At 43.4% G+C, this 16,049-nt stretch overlaps 1 protein-coding gene across 1 annotated transcript; it reads right to left on the bottom strand.

Moving 5' to 3' along the window:
• Window positions 1–5,024: 5,024 nt before the first annotated feature.
• Window positions 5,025–15,755, bottom strand: pdlim3a (PDZ and LIM domain 3a). Its single transcript, XM_012835853.3, has 7 exons — window positions 15,501–15,755; window positions 9,937–10,088; window positions 9,033–9,117; window positions 8,701–8,888; window positions 6,413–6,546; window positions 5,970–6,081; window positions 5,025–5,598 (listed from the first exon to the last, which is right to left on the bottom strand). Exons 1-7 carry the CDS (start codon window positions 15,591–15,593, stop codon window positions 5,409–5,411), a joined length of 954 nt encoding a protein of 317 aa, XP_012691307.2. The 5' UTR covers window positions 15,594–15,755; the 3' UTR covers window positions 5,025–5,408.
• Between the last annotated feature and the right edge of the window lie 294 nt (window positions 15,756–16,049).

Raw genomic sequence — 16,049 nt, 5'->3', positions numbered from 1 at the left:
ATAAGAAGAGTCAACCAAAGGAGATATTTTTGTGTACAGGCAGAAGGCATCACGGACTGGTTTTGGTGTTCAATACCTGCAATGTAAGCCCTGTTAATATCCATAAATATAACAAAATCTGATTGTGTCTTCAGGTATTTTACATAATGAAAATAATTCCAGAATATATTTGCATTTTTGTTCATTTCTGTCAGGTTTTTTGTACGTGTTTCCATTGAAACTCTCCTGGTAATTGTATTGATGGTGTTTTGCAGGAGGAAGAGGAGCCAGATTTTGATGATGCTCCTGTTGCTCTCCTTACATCGGGTCCCGACCCCTTCAGCTGCGAGAACATCTTTGAATTGGGTGCAGAGGTTTTCTGAGGCATTTATGTTGTTGTTTGGCCTGACATGCTTTCAATTTAGAATATCCTTACTCACCTTAAAAAATGATTTGTTGAAATAAACGATTTGTTGTTGACTTGTTAACTTTGTAACGCTGTTCTTTAAAGCTTTGATGTAATCTTTTATTTTGTCAGTTGTTTTACAAGAAATATAAATGATGTGATGCCTCTTAAGTTTTTCTCATCTCACTCTTTTTAATAGAAATCTTACATAGATTTGAATGTGACTTGTAGAGTAACTTTCAGTTTAAAGTCAGTTTGTAAACAGAACCAGAAAATCAGTATATGTGGTCAATAATTGAAAATAAGTAGTGCTCACTTAAAAAAAGTTAGCTATTTAAGTATGACCTACTCAGAATAATCAAGCGGAGTTAACTTTAAAAAAGTAAGCTTATTAAGTATTATTTACTCAGAATAATTAAGTTGAACTCTTTCACCAATATGAAGTGCACTGAACTTGATTTTTAAGGCTTAAAACTTAATTTTATTTTGTGTTGTTGAGTGAAAATAATTTAGTACATAGAGGTTAAAAGTTTTAAGTATAAAAATATTTGAATATAAGTTCAGAGAACTTAAAAATTATGAAAACGATAACAAAATAAATCAGTATAGCCGATGTATCATTTTTAAGTTAAGTTTACTTAAAAATAATAATATATGTACTCAAATTTTATTATGTAATCGGTTACATCAAAAGTTTTAAGTACTCTGAACTTGTTCGGGTTTACAGTGTAGCAGTAAAGTTATCCTAACGTAACATTAGCTATCTAGCTATCTATGCTAATGTTACCCTGGTATTGATTTAAGGTAGCCCGTGTTGTCAAGGTCTAGAGATGACAAACTACCCAAGCTATCTATATGCGTGTGTTCTTTGTTTACATGTGCACCTGAATTCATTTATAAAACCACCGGGACGTTTTACTGGCTGATTAACGCCCAAAAAAAAAACATGAAGAAAAAAACCTTTGCCTACCTTGAAATAACTAGTGGTTTCCATAGCAATATAATTGGGAAGCATGCAAGACAAAGATGTTAGAATACTGACAACTCCCCTGGATGCTCATCTTTAAGTAGCCCACTGTGTCAGCAACTGCAGTGGTGGAAAGTAACTAAGTAGGCCTACTGTACTGAAGTCCAGTTTTGAGGTAGGCTATGTGTACTTTACTGGAGTATTTCCATTTGATCTACTTTACTTTCACTCCACTATATTTCAGAGAGAAATATTTTACTTTCTACTCTACTACATTTTTTGACAACTTTAGTAACTAGTAGCTTAAGATGAAGATTTTCCACAATAGATAATATAACAAGCTTTTAAAATATGACACGTTATTTAAAGATTAAACCAGTGGTTTCCAACCTTTTTGGTGTCTGACGTCAAAAGCAATGTGTAGTCTGGATCACATTTCAGATGTTGATGAGTTACCAGCTCCACCAAATAGTGATTTTCTCCTTTAAACTTCTCATACTTTAATTTCAATATTCAAATGATCCAATATCTCACCAAAAGACAAAAAGTAAATACATTTTTTTTTAAAGATTTGTGTACCAGAACATTGGACCTCATTCTCGAACATTCATGAACGCCTGGAAATGTGTTCTTAAACCGCCAAAGTGTCCGTAGCTGTGCACTGATTCTTAAATTGAAAGCGCGTTCTTGTGCACCTGAATTTTCATACAGAAACGCCCCGCCAGCTCCTTATAAGGGCATGCAACTGACGAGAAGTGTGCACAATCCACAGACTCCACAGGCAACGCAAAAACAACTTCAGACTGATCAGAATCATGGCAAAGCGAAAAGCGAGCACCGGTCGAGTAAACGCGGACCTAACTTCACAGGTGCAGAGGTGGAGGTACTGTTGCAGAATGTAGATGTGTCCATTGTATTCCACTATGGCTACAAATGATTGAGTTATTTATTTATTCACTGCCATTTGCAGTGTTCGTGTAGTGCTTTTACTTATTTTAGGACACCACGATGCCTCGGTCTCGGAATCATGACTATAAATATGAAACATAATAGTTAATGATACAAATATTCTCATATTTATTATTACAATAATTATTTAAATCGGAGGATGTCTGTAGAATTGATGTGAACGCAATCACCAATGATGTATCACAAATTCAGCCCTTAAGAATAATCTGGCTGATTTACGACTGCTATTTAGCAAGAAGAAATTTCTTCTTAACTTTATCTTAACTGGGTTCGAGAATGAGGCCCATTGTTTTTTCTTCAGGATTGATCTGGTGTTCCTGTATATAAAGCAGTTTAAACTAGCTCCATTTGCAGCAGCTACAACAGTAACATGTTTACACACTAATACTTCTAATGATGGCATATAAAATAATGAATCAGTCAGAGGGGACCAAAGGAGTACTTTTACCTAATTCCTTTAATTACATATTGCTGTATATATAGTCTGATGATAAGGCCATAAATAATAAAGAGTCTGTGATTTTCTACTGCTTACAATTTTTTATAAATAATTTAATTTTGAATGATAGCCATTCATTGTGGGGTTTACAGAACATGCCATTTACCACATGGGTCAAAGACTTGTTTATTTATACAAAACCCCACAAAGGAACTCAAAGCTTAAGCCAGCCCACTCAGTCTGGTGAACTTCCTCAGTGTTAAGGGTTGTGGGAAAATGCATCCAGATAAGTTGAGTGACGTAGCCCAACTTCACTGAGAGCACTAACCCAGACCAATCCACAGTTGACCCAGTGGTTCATGCACTGTGCTTAGCTGTGTGCCAGTCTAAATTCAAGTACTGTATTCTGACTCCTAAACCCTTTGCAAGAACAGATGCCACAGCGACTCACCAAACTATATTATATGTGAAACAGGTTCTGTTTTCACATGCACATTTACATACATCAGATAAGAATATGACTAAAATCAAGACAGACAAAAATAAGAAAACCCCAGATAAAATGTATATTTATACACAAACACAATGCAACAGGAGAGGGGGGTAGGAATTAAAATAATGAAGAAAGGGAACCAAGGAGAGAGAGAGAGAGAGAGAGAGAGATTGCACCAGCTGGGGACATGGAGAGAAACAAAGCCCACTGCCGACATAGTCGTGATGAAAGCTCAGAATCCTACCGGCAGACAACCCCCTCCTCTTCCCAAAACGATGTAACATTATCCATTTCATTGAGTCACAGTCCTGTGGGTGCTAAAGCTGCTCTGGGTGCTAATCAGACCTCGGTCCAGTTTTACGAGGCCTGACACCTGCCTAGGGGACACTGCTGCATATCAATATCCCTGACCTCATCACACAAGCACCTCCAGCCTCACACACACTCTAGAACAGAGAGGTGGATATCTCACTCAGCACATCAAATTCACATTTCAGAGGTCATTTGGGACTCCTCTACAAAATTTAGTTTGAGATGTGTGGTGGAACACACCAACGCTTTATATTAAAAACGCAAGTCTATAAGCTGACATAGCTGTTCAAATATATATCTTTTTTTTGTAGAAAACAATTAATTCCAGAGGTTTTAGTCATTTACAAAGAGAAGTCAAAAGACTGGTTTTCTTGAGTGAACGGTAAGCTCTCCCAGAATGAAAACTGAGAGCACTGTGTGGAGGTTGCTCCTCATGATCCTCCAGCTGTCCATTCAGTGTTTGCACTGTTGAAAAAAACCCTCTCGTAGACAGTCCTGGCTCTGTAAATGGGAAACCAACATGCAGCCTACCAACACAGTGCTTCAGGAGCATGGAAGGGAGGGCTGTAATTTGATTGGCTGTTGAAGAGAAATATCAACAACCTTTCGCAAAACTGAAACCGAATCACAGACTGCATCTTTAAGAAAAGAGGAGAGGGGCTGCTGCCTTTAATTTAGCTGTGAAATATGACCAATGTGGAATTGATTTGCTCTTTCAAAATTACTGGATTAATGTCAAAATATTTTCATCTCTCTTAGGAGTTCCTGTCAGTGATTCAAACTAATCTTTAACACACACTTCATGTAAAAGTATGTGGATAAATATGTCATTTTATGCCAATTCTTTAACGGTACATCATGCATTGACTATTTGACATTGATAATATGACTTGATCAGTCTCACTAAGGCATTGGCATTTGGAAACCACCTCAGCCAAACACACACACACACACACACGATGCATAAGCAGCTAATTCTGGTCAATCTGGTTCATGTTAGGAGAAAACCATGTAGGTACTGATACTGCCTGTCCATCAATGTACATCTTCCAGAACAGAACACAATTGTTGACATGTTATTAAAAAACATAATGGAATTTTGTTTTAAAACTAGAAAGCTACCCACCTAAAAAGCATGCAAAGACCACCAACAGCCCAGTTGGCACTGTTAAAAGCTTGTTAACATGCTAACTGGCTTCTTTTGGCAATATTAACAATGTTGTTCTGTGAAGGGCTTTTTTTTACATATTGGCGGAGTGTTCCTACCTGAATCACAGAACTATATAGTGCATAGCCTGGCCGCCTTCATCTGTCCTTCATCTTTTCAAAATGAATTGAAGATGGTACCAAATCTAGTTGCTCATTAAAAACACACCTCAAAAAGTGGCAAATTCATTGCGCAAAGTGCACAGGAAACATCGATGAAGAGTTGTAACAAGGTGATGCCACTTCAACAGAGTGAGAGCAACACAGAATAAAACTTTATTAAAAAATGAATTGAAATGGAGGAAAATATCCATTCCTCCACAACACATGTGCAAAACACAGCATACAAACAAACAAATGTTCAAATGAAACCAAAAATAATCAGATCCAATATACAATGGCACAGGGACATATCTTGAGAGCAGTAATGTGGCATCAACATACGGACAAATCTGATGTGTATCTAACGGTGTGAAAAGTTAATTAACAAGCATTCAATCTCAGTAATTTCTAGGTCAATGTCACATTACCACTCACAAATATGGGCCAGCAGTGTCTCCCTAATTGCCAGAGTGTGGGAGTGTGTGTGTGTATCACCCCTTAGTATGCAGTTAGTGTATGTGTGTGTGTGTGTGTCCTACGCAGAAGTGTAAGCTGTCACAAGATCGTGACCCTCTGGAGGTCTTGTGCGGGCACGGGCATGGGTCTCGCAGTACAGCTGACCCTCCACGAAGAAATAGCCTTGCTGCTTAAGGTTCATATCACAGTCTGAGCAGACAAAACAGCCAGGGTGACGGAACTTGTCCCTTGCTTTCACCACTGTCCCACTGTGAAAGAGAGAGAGGCAGAGAGGGGGGAGAGAGAGACGGGCAGTGTCACAGAACAAACAGGGAGATAGAAAAACAGATACATGAGTCTGGACTGAATTTTGACAAGATTAGTTGTTTACATTCCTATAAATGAAATAGACTGGATAAGATCTTGTTCACAAAACTGATCTAATCCATTGTTTGAGCATATGGTGTGAGTGGACCTCTGAGGTTGAAGAAACATTCTAGCAAAGTCCAATGGTAACTGTAATATGCATGTATGCAAAGGATCTACCGAATGATGAGGAGAAAAGGAGAAAATCTGTAACAGACTGTATCTTTGATACGGTGACAGCACGGCAGGGATGGAAGATGGCTGTGGCACTCACACTATCCCGTTGCCACACTTGTCGCACACAGGCAGTTTCTGCAGGTTCCCGGTCGGAGCGGCAGGTTTAGTGGTGGGAGCCCTCACAGTCCTGGTCAACAGCGGACGAGTACCTAGACACACACCTCTTCGGTTATGCTCAAAATATTTTTCCAGCCTACTGTCACAGCATAGAGGCAAATCTGATAAGGAGTTTCATTCGCAAAGGGCTGAAACCCATTATGAGACTTAAGTAGATGTTATCCCAAAAAAAATAAATGATTAAGAGTGTATCCAGGCGTGCTTGGCTAGGATAAAAATGTGCATAGTTGTACTAATCCTTTGCGGTTATCCCAAAGGATTATGGAGACCAATATAATCGATATTTCGATCTTTTTGTCTTACAAACAGAGCTGAGCATAGTTGTCCTCATGTGGAGAGTGTGTGTGTGTGTGTGTTTCTCACCGTCACTGTTGACGAACTCCTGCAGGGCCTTGAAGGAGCCAGACTGGCGGGGCTCATCGGGTTCATCCTGCTCCTGGTCCTTCTGCAGCATCCGGTACACATCCGACTCCTCGATGGAGGTCAGCGTTCGGGGGCTGAGGGCAAAGACAGCAGGACCAGTCCATAAATGAGAAAAGGGTTCTTTAAATGACGAAATCAGAACCTGTTTGCATCACCCATTTTCAGACCACTCTTTTAAAAATGGTTCTTCGTATCAGAGAAGGGGTTGTTCATAACTAAAAATGCCAAAGAATGGAGATGGAAAAGGGAGAGAGAGTGAGGCCTGTCATTGCACCTGTGCCATTTGTGAACTGTTTCATTTCCAGTGAGTCTTTCTATACTTATACCCTATACATCCCTCTGAGGAGCACAATACGTGAATATCAGACATATGAGTGCAGAGTGCTTGGGAAAACAGATAGATGATAATATAGAGAGGCTACTAATTTACTGTTTGAAAGGGTAGGAGCAGCAGTTTTTCTTATTACTTTTGACCCCATGAGACCAACAGGTTGCTGTCTCCAAGACGAATTACCCCAAAACAATTATCCAACATCTGGCAACCAAGAGTAACAAGAGCAACAAACAAACCACACAAGTAATCAAGCAAAAGCCTAATTTGGCAAACCATGGAAGAAGAGGGATGATGTGATTTTACAAACCTATCCTGTCCCCCTTCCCTAGCTATGCTCAGCCAGGGTCTGCTCCAATGAAAGAGAAAAAGAGAGAGCCAAAAGAAAACAGGAGGGGTGAGTGAGAGAGAAAAAGAGAGATAAAGGGAGATGGGGAAAGAGGTTCATTCCTCTGAGCTTGGGTAATCTGCACACTGTGACACCCCATATATCTGGTGTTCTTATGGGAGACATATGACTGCAGTGGAAGCTGTTCAGGGGGTGCATGAATGGGAGCATGTGTATGTTTCAGTGTGTGTGTGTGAGGGGGGAAAGCCATCATTCTGACTCGCATCAAACAGAAGTTGTGGAGTGATGCACCAGTCTCACTCCAACGACTGGAGAGTCAGTAATATAAGGATTCCCCAACACTCTGTTACAACACCCACACAACTCACTGATTATGGGATTGAGGCTCTGCCATTGTTGAGGTGTAGTGTCTGGGACTATGTGTGTGTGTGTGTGTGTGTGTGTGTGGGGGGGGGGGGGCTGTCCTCAAGTGCCTCCACTTTTCCTACAGCAGTCCCCCTAGTCTCGATTGACTGCATATGATACCATATCATATCTTCTGAGGAGTGGTGAGAGATGTGACTGTGAAAGGCGGCGGTGGTGATGAACGAGATGGCGAGAGCAGGAGGAGTGGAGTGAAGTGGCTGTAACAACATAAAAGTCACAACAGAACTAAAACTGAAGCTTTGTTGACATGAAGTCACTGGGACTGTGTGGCAGATGTGTGAGATCCACAGTCCTAAGGGATCCTTATGTTAGTCTGAAGGGCTGGGAGACAGTCATCGCAGATGAAGATGGATGATGAAATGAAAATGAAAAAGAGGAATAAGGAGAAGACGATATGATGAAAGGGCCCAAGTGGGATCGACACTGAAGCCCTCTTGACGCACACTATCTGGTACTATTTAGGGGAGAGATGATTGTGATTGTGATTGTGATTGTGATGAAGAAAGGACTGGCAGAACACAACAAATCAAAGAGAGGAGAAAGACTGAGGGTGTATTTTCAGGGAGAAACAGACCACTGAAAAACAGGGAGAATGTCATGTAAAGGTGGATATAAAGAATATGAGGGATGTTGTAGTAAGTGAAGATGCAGTGCTAAATACATAACAGCTCTTCTTTACTGACCATTTAGTCCCTCAGAGAGTCGGGTGAAGTGGCTGGCCAAATAAGGATGGAAATTAGAGGAGAGAGGATTAGAGAAATGCTAAGACCAGGGATGGGCAGTCCCCTCTACCATCAAAGAGCCAGTTTCATTCCAAAACATGCAGCAGCAGCACACTTGATGGTTCTACTTATTTCATGAAATCAAATCAAATGATGGATTGGCTACATAATTCTCCTGATTAGTTGGAATGAAGATCAGTATGTCTCACTGTGACTCCCTGTGAAGAAAATTGAAATCCCCGCCCAGCCTCTGGACACAACCTAGACTAAAGCCAGCTGATTCAAAGCTGTGCAAACCAGGTAGGGTCTTCACTTGGATGTGGCATGGCCACAGAACCACGGTACATGCACAGAATGCATCCCGTGGTCTAAGAGCTGTAACCCTCACGTGACTGCTCACCTATGGGGTTTGTCCGGGACTAGGCCCCTCATCTGGCCATGCATGGCGTCCTGGATGTTGCCAGAAGAGTAGAGACCGATGGGGGTGTTATAGGAAGCGCTCACCAGCTGACGCTTGTCATCGATGTTTGCTGCAGCCACAAAGGGCTGGGCCTGACGGTTGTGGCCTGTTCCTATTGGTTGATACTCCTGATAGACAGGTAATGAAATGTGTTAGAGTAGCTGTAATTTAAACTCAACACACAAAGTTTTTCCTTTTCAGAGCAAGTAAACATAAACGCACACATACACACACACACACACACACACACACACTTACACACAATATCTTACCTGTTGCTCTGCCTCTAAGTTGATTTTAAATGGGTTGACCTTCCCATCCTCAGATATGTGTGGTGACCACAGTCTTGTCTCAGGCCTACGGTGCACAGAAAAAGAACAAACACACAACTGTCACTTCAGTTCCAAAGGCCACCCATGAGGTCAGCTCCTCTGCCAGCTGACTGACTAGTTCCCACCCCAACAGGTGATCAATCCCAGAGAGCCTCAAACAGATGGTCGTGGGGTCCTGGCAGGGTAACATCCTTTAGAGCTGACATCAGCAGCAGCAGCACCCCCACCTGCACCGCCACCGGCTCATCCTCCCTGGGCTCAGCACAGGCTCAAAGGCATGAGTCAAAGAACAAGAATGCGGCGAGGAGGGGGGGGGGAGTTAACCTGAGATGAGTGTGAGATGGAAAGAGACAGAGAGAGAGAGAGATAGAAAGAGGAGGAGAGAAGAAAACGAGGAGGAGGAGGAGAGAAATAGACAGAGAGGGGAGGGAAGGGATTAAGAGAAACAGAGATGTGATAGACTTGCAGAGATAGAAGGAGAGGGAAAGAGAGACAAAGACAATGCTAGAGAGTGTGGGAGAAAGAGAAGCTCCTTGCACTGACAGGGGATCTGCACATCACTAACACAATGCAAAATGATCTGTCTGTAACCCCAGATTTAAAATCCAGACATTAGAGACTATTGGGGTGGAATGGTATGCAGGTTTTCCAACCTTCACACTTACAGGAGCTGTGGGAATATCACATTTCTAATCTGAACTGGATGTTACTGTAATGTATGAGCGGTTATCATCACTGTTCAGAAAGGCCAAAGGAAGCAAGAAAGACTAAAAGGCTCTGCATATCTTTCTCTCTCTTTCTGTGTGTGTGTGTGTGTGTGTGCGCGTGCGTGCGTGCATCTCACCTCTCTATAGTGAGACACAGCTGATGGCCACAATCCTTGATTCTGTTCTGGGCCTCACTGTGCATCAGATTTTCAGCAGGCATGCCTCCAATCGCTATGATGATGTCACCAGGACACAGGTTTGCCATGGCTGCTTTACTGCCAGGGTTAATCTGATGACAAATAGACATACAGATACAATGACAGATCAGCTGATAGACAGATAGACAGATTGTGCTTCATTTCAGGCAGCAATGGTGGTCTGTAATATGTGAGGTTGAGAATAGTATTGAAGTTTGAAGTAAGTGAGGCTCAGTATGCTTTTAAAGGATGTCTTGTATTTGCTCTTCAAAACTCTACATAGCTAGCTGGGTGCAGACAAGCCACCCCCTGGCCTTCATAGCAAACAGTATCAGGCTTCAGCATGAGGGACAACTGACATCATGGAGGAGATATTTCCCCTCTCTCTCTGCCTCACACACAAACAGGAACACATTATATCTCCCTCCCTCACTCCCTCGCACCTCATCATATTTAAAGTCTTTTAAAGGCTGCTTGTTTGGCAAAACCATCAATTTGACTTTCCCAGCATGTTGTTATTACTGTAAGTATCTTCTACTGATCAGCTCTTGACTTTGGCATATATTCTACAGGCACCCTTGATCTGTTCCACTGTAACTGTAATATACAGAGATGCATATAAACTACACAGAAGAAAATGAAGAAAATAAGACAGACGAGGACAAGACAGAGAAGAATGGGGACGAGACGTCAGTAGATAAAAGATGAGGAGACGAGCGGAAAACAGGAGAAGGGTCAAGAGGCCGGAAAAAGTCGTCTTTCGTTTTAAAATAAACATCATTCTCTCTGTCTGTGGGGAACCATAGCCAGGGGCGGACTGGCCATCGGGGATACCGGGGCAATCTTATAATTTTTAATAACTTATGTAAAATAAGTTAACCATCTAGCTTGTTATGCTAAAATCACCGTGTTACACACAACACTAACATTATAAACAATGTTAATATGTTATCTAGATTAGATAGTGAGGTCATAATAACACATGAGTATACTGATATTGTTTTTTATTATCATGTGACTATAATGCACCCGGGCCAGCAGAGTTAGTTTAGGTTCTGTTACTTAACTTATTGTTTTGTTATGCATCTTCAACACCCCTACACACACACACACACAATCACACACCCGCATGCAACACTACTGATACCACTGATGTTCACACCCCATCGTATGTTCTATTCTGTTCATTTCTACAATATAGTTCATACTAATTCTACCCTCTGATTCCAGTTTCTTTATTGTGTGGATATTCATTCCTTAATGTTCTGTAGTTATACGTATAACCATCTGATACTAGCCCAGAGTTAAGCCTATTCATCTAGCAAACTATACCAACCTTGGAGTGTTACAATAGCCAGTATCATTTTATTCCATGTGTCCACCCAGGCAAATTGGTGGATCCAAATTAAAAAAAAAACATATATGATGTAATTTCTTTGTAATCATCCAAAATAATGTTAAATGTATGGGTATTTTTCCTAGTAGGCCACTGACTGGTCGATACGTGCGATGCATTGAATGGGCAACGCGCCGTGTATTGAGTGGGCAGCGCGCCGTGTACTGAGTGGGCCGCGCGCCGTGTATTGAGTGGGCCGGTCTGACAGTAACTCCCGGGCCACTTTTTTCCCCCAGTCCGCCCCTGACCGTAGCTGTCTCCTTTTGATGCTCCATCTGTTTCTGTGCTATTTGATGGAGTAGCACAGGCTTGTGCCTGAACTTTGTGAGTGAGTGTGTGTGTTTGTGTGTGCGTGTGTGTGTGTGTGTGTGTGTGTGTGTGTGTGCGTGTGTGTGTGTGTGTCTTTTGAAATTCTTGCCCTCACTGGTATGTGTGTTCATGTAAACTGTTTCTCTTAGCCTCTGTCTCTTCCTCTGTTTCACACACACAAGTACATCCAAATCTCTCTTCCCCAGCCTCCCCAGCCTCCCCAGTCTACCCCTCCTGTATCTCTCTCTGTCTCTCTCTTTCCGAACCTCATCTCTCTCTCTCTCTCTCACTCAAAAAAGCTTATAAGACCATAATGTTCTACAGTATTGCCAATGCATGACACATCAAATACATAATTTTAATCATAACAATAATAATAATAATCATCATCACCATCATCATCAAGGAAGCAGGATACTAACAACAACAGCCAAAAAAAAAAACATACACATGTACATATTAAATGATATAAGTTTATCGGCTGTGCCTCTGTTTATGGCAGGAAGTCACGTATTGTGCAGTGAGGACAAGGCATTCCTCATTTTCTCCAATTAGGTATGAAAGCCTTTCGTCACTGCTCGCCAGCAGCAATGCAGGGAGGACCTCACCAATCTTTTTTAAATAGTTTCTCCCAATGTCCTCATATTTTGTGCACTGTGTCAGGAAGTGCGGATCTGTATTGTTCCTTGAAGTCTATTTTTGTTTTGTAGATACTTTTGCAGATCTGTGCATGCAAGGTCTCAATTGGATGATTTTCCCTCTCCTGTTGATGTTGAATTCTCTCTCTCTCCCTCCCACACACACACACACACACAGAGTAAACAGATCTTGCAGAGTGATGGGGTGCAGACTAAACCCTCTAGCACAGTCATACGAACAAGAGCATCTCTGCATTGCATTATCACCACAGCACAAGCTTCACATCCAAATCCTTGATCCACCCTCACGCAAGGAATGACAAATCTAACTCACAGTAGGGTCAGATAGCAACATCATGGACCCTGGCCATAGTGCATTGTGGAGACTTGAGGTCAGGTTCCAGCACTGGCTCAAACGCACCCCGTCTCCTAGTCATCTCCCAGGATCAGTGTGGGGGGTTATCCTACCCTGTCTTCTCCTGTCAGTGGGTAGGCAGAGGAGCCTGCCAGAGACCAACATCTGAACTGCAGATATATACTCTTAGACTCACGCTAGGGATACTTCGCTATGGTCACACAGCTATAAATAAGCTGGGAGAAAGCTGGGGACCTGCGGGAAGATGTGGAAAAAGCTGAGATTTAGAGATCTCAGTCTCTCTCTACGGGGCAGTTGTGGGCCTTTCCCATCCCGTGAGTCTTTTACGGCACTCCTCTCCTCCTGTCTGGTCAAATCAAGTCTCACCGAGGAACTCCTGGTCTTTCTCCCCAGGACTGTGTGTGTGCAGTCAGCCCTGCTGTCTGGCCTGCTTGCTGCAGAGCACAGCCAGACCTGTGATCCTACAATCACTCTCCTACAGCCTCCCATTACCTCCAAATGTACTTCACCGAGTTTTCAGAAAATGTGTATAACCAAGTAGTAACTTAGCTACAAGACCTTGTGTCAGGACATTGTTTCTTGCCATTGTTTACATTTCCAATTGAGAACAGAAAGCGGGTGGGTGGTGGGGGGGGGGGGGGGGGGGGGTGTAGGCCTCTCTCTCTCTGCTGACCAAAAATGGCCGTGATGGTGGAGCAGTGTGTGGAGATGTGAATGAGAGCTTAGGGCAACGCCGAGTGAACTATAGGAATGTCCCAAAGGCTAAATCTTATTAAGAGACTCACAGCACAGCCAAACTCCTCTGTAGTAAGTCTTTACAGATTTGGAGGGAGAGCCACTTGATGATCAATGAGCGCTTTGTGCTGCGGTTATTAAAAGAGGAGGAAGAAGAAGAATGAGTGAGATGGATGCCTGTCTTGTGGAGACTCATAAGACACGACGGCCTCCAAAGCCTCTGAGTCACCCGCCACAGCAAATAAAGCTCTGCTCTTTTATGTGCTAAATGAGATTATGCCAGGCCACAGCCTTTTGTGGCAGTGGAAAGACGTTGCCTCTCTCTCTCCCTGGCCCCTTCCTCTTTTCATCGTACTCTTCCTTCAACAGCTCATTTGGAGGGGACGGGAGGGGAGACAGGTGTGAGCTTTCCTGTATTGCAGTTCGGAGGCTTGTTTGGATGACGCACTGTTAGCACTTTTAGCAAATGGTCAGCTACCCCCTCCTCTTCACCTCACTGTCCCCTACACTAAATATAGTCCTGCATGAAGGCTCTGAATTAGCCGCACTCTGCACGGCATTCTTTCACAGACTGTTCATAAGAGAAATGAGAGGAGAAAAGCAAAGTCGTCGCCCAGTTCCCCAGTGTCAGTGTTTGCTGTTTTTCATTACGGGATGTTTGATGCTGTGCAGCTTGACACATTGCGATGAAGCCTCGGCTCCAGTGAGCAAACTGAAGTCCTTCAGTGGCTGTCGGAAGGAATTCTGGGTGAATCTTCTTTGCAAGAGGGCTGAAGCCAGACCTAAAAAAGGGGCTGTTATTTCAGCTGTTAGGGATGCCTGGCTGGCTTTGTTTGAGCTGTGTATTGTCACGCATTTCTCTGATTGTGCGTGTGTGTGTGTGTGTGTGTGTGTGTGTGTGTGTGTGTGTGTGTGTGTGTGTGCCTTAGTGTAGGTGTGAGTGTGTGTGTGTGTGTGTGTGCCTTAGTGTATGACACAGTCTTCTATTTCTGTGCTAAGCTGGGTGGCTTTATGGTCTGAGCACACAGGTGTGTTGACCACTTGGTGGGTCAGGCTCCATGGTGGCCAAGTCACACCAGCCATGTCATCATAGAGGCTCTACAAATATCGTAAACCTGGGAAAACATACCATCGTCAACTTCTTTGTCTACCTTACACCGTTATCGTTCTCTCTTTGTCTTTTTCTCTTTTTGTCTCTGTTCATCTGACAACACACACACACACACACACACACACACACACACACACACACACACACACACACACACACACACACACACACACACACACACACACACACACACACACACACACACACACATACCACCCTACCAGCTCTCCGCTGCACGGATACACATTAAGAGTTTAAGTGAATGGAGGGTTCCGCTGCCTGCTGTCTAGTTGTTGCCCCAGGATGAGTGGCGACGACAGCCTGCGGCAGTGACACAGGGCAGCCCAGCACCAGCACCTGCCTGCCAAAGCTCCACACATTTACACCAGGCGAGGCGCTGATGCAGGACAGATGGGCAGAGAGGATCCATCCCCATTACACACACACACACACACACACACACACACACACACACACACACACAGACACACACACACACACACACACAGACACAGACACAGACACAGACACAGACACACACACAGACACACACACACACACACACACACACACACACACAGAGAGAGACACAGACACACACAACCAAACACACACACACGCACAGGAAAACACAGGTACATACTGGCAAAATACATCCATAAAGATACTAAGGTACCCAAACAGAGTCACATTGTAAAAATACTCTATTCTTAAAATGACTGTGAAGTGTAGCTTCAGGATAGGTCTAAACGTGATACTTAATGAAGGTTAATAAAGGTGTATTAGATATTAAGTCCAGTCTCCAAGTCAAATTAACACACACACACACACACACACACACACACACACACACACACACACACACACACACACGCACGCACACACACACACACACACACACACACACACACACACACACACACACACACACACACTCACCCTGGAGATGCTCAGGGGCTGGCTGAAGTCCTTTCCCCCGACTAGTCTGAAGCCCCATGGGGCAGGTCCATCCAGGACGACATTCAGTGACATATCCGTGTCGTGCCCCAGTGCCCCTGCGTGTGTGTGTGTGTGTGTCCCTGTCAGAGTCACCGGTGCGTCTGTGTGTGTGAATCTGTGTGAGTATCGCAGCAGGGTCCTCTTCTCCGGAGTAAAAGAGTATTCTGGCTCAGGCCCTTTAAGCTTGAGGGTGTGTGTAGGAGAGCTGGGAGACCACTCCCCCACGCCTGGCCATTGGGTAGACTAGAGGGGACCTGGATCAGCTCTGAACATCTTTCTCTCTCTCTCACTCACTCTCTCTCTCGCTCTCACTCACCCTCTTTCTCTCTCTCTCACTCACCCTCTCTCGCTCTCACTCACCCTCTCTCTCTCTCTCTCTCTCACTCACCCTCTCTCTCTCTCACTCACCCTCTTTCTCTCTCTCTCACTCACCCTCTTTCTCTCTCTCTCACTCTCTCTCTCTCTCACTCACCCTCTCTCTCTCACCCT

The sequence above is a fragment of the Clupea harengus genome, chromosome 22 (genome assembly GCF_900700415.2).
Source record: "Clupea harengus chromosome 22, Ch_v2.0.2, whole genome shotgun sequence".
Classification (NCBI taxonomy): domain Eukaryota; kingdom Metazoa; phylum Chordata; class Actinopteri; order Clupeiformes; family Clupeidae; genus Clupea; species Clupea harengus.
This window is presented reverse-complemented; position numbering and strand designations above follow the sequence as displayed.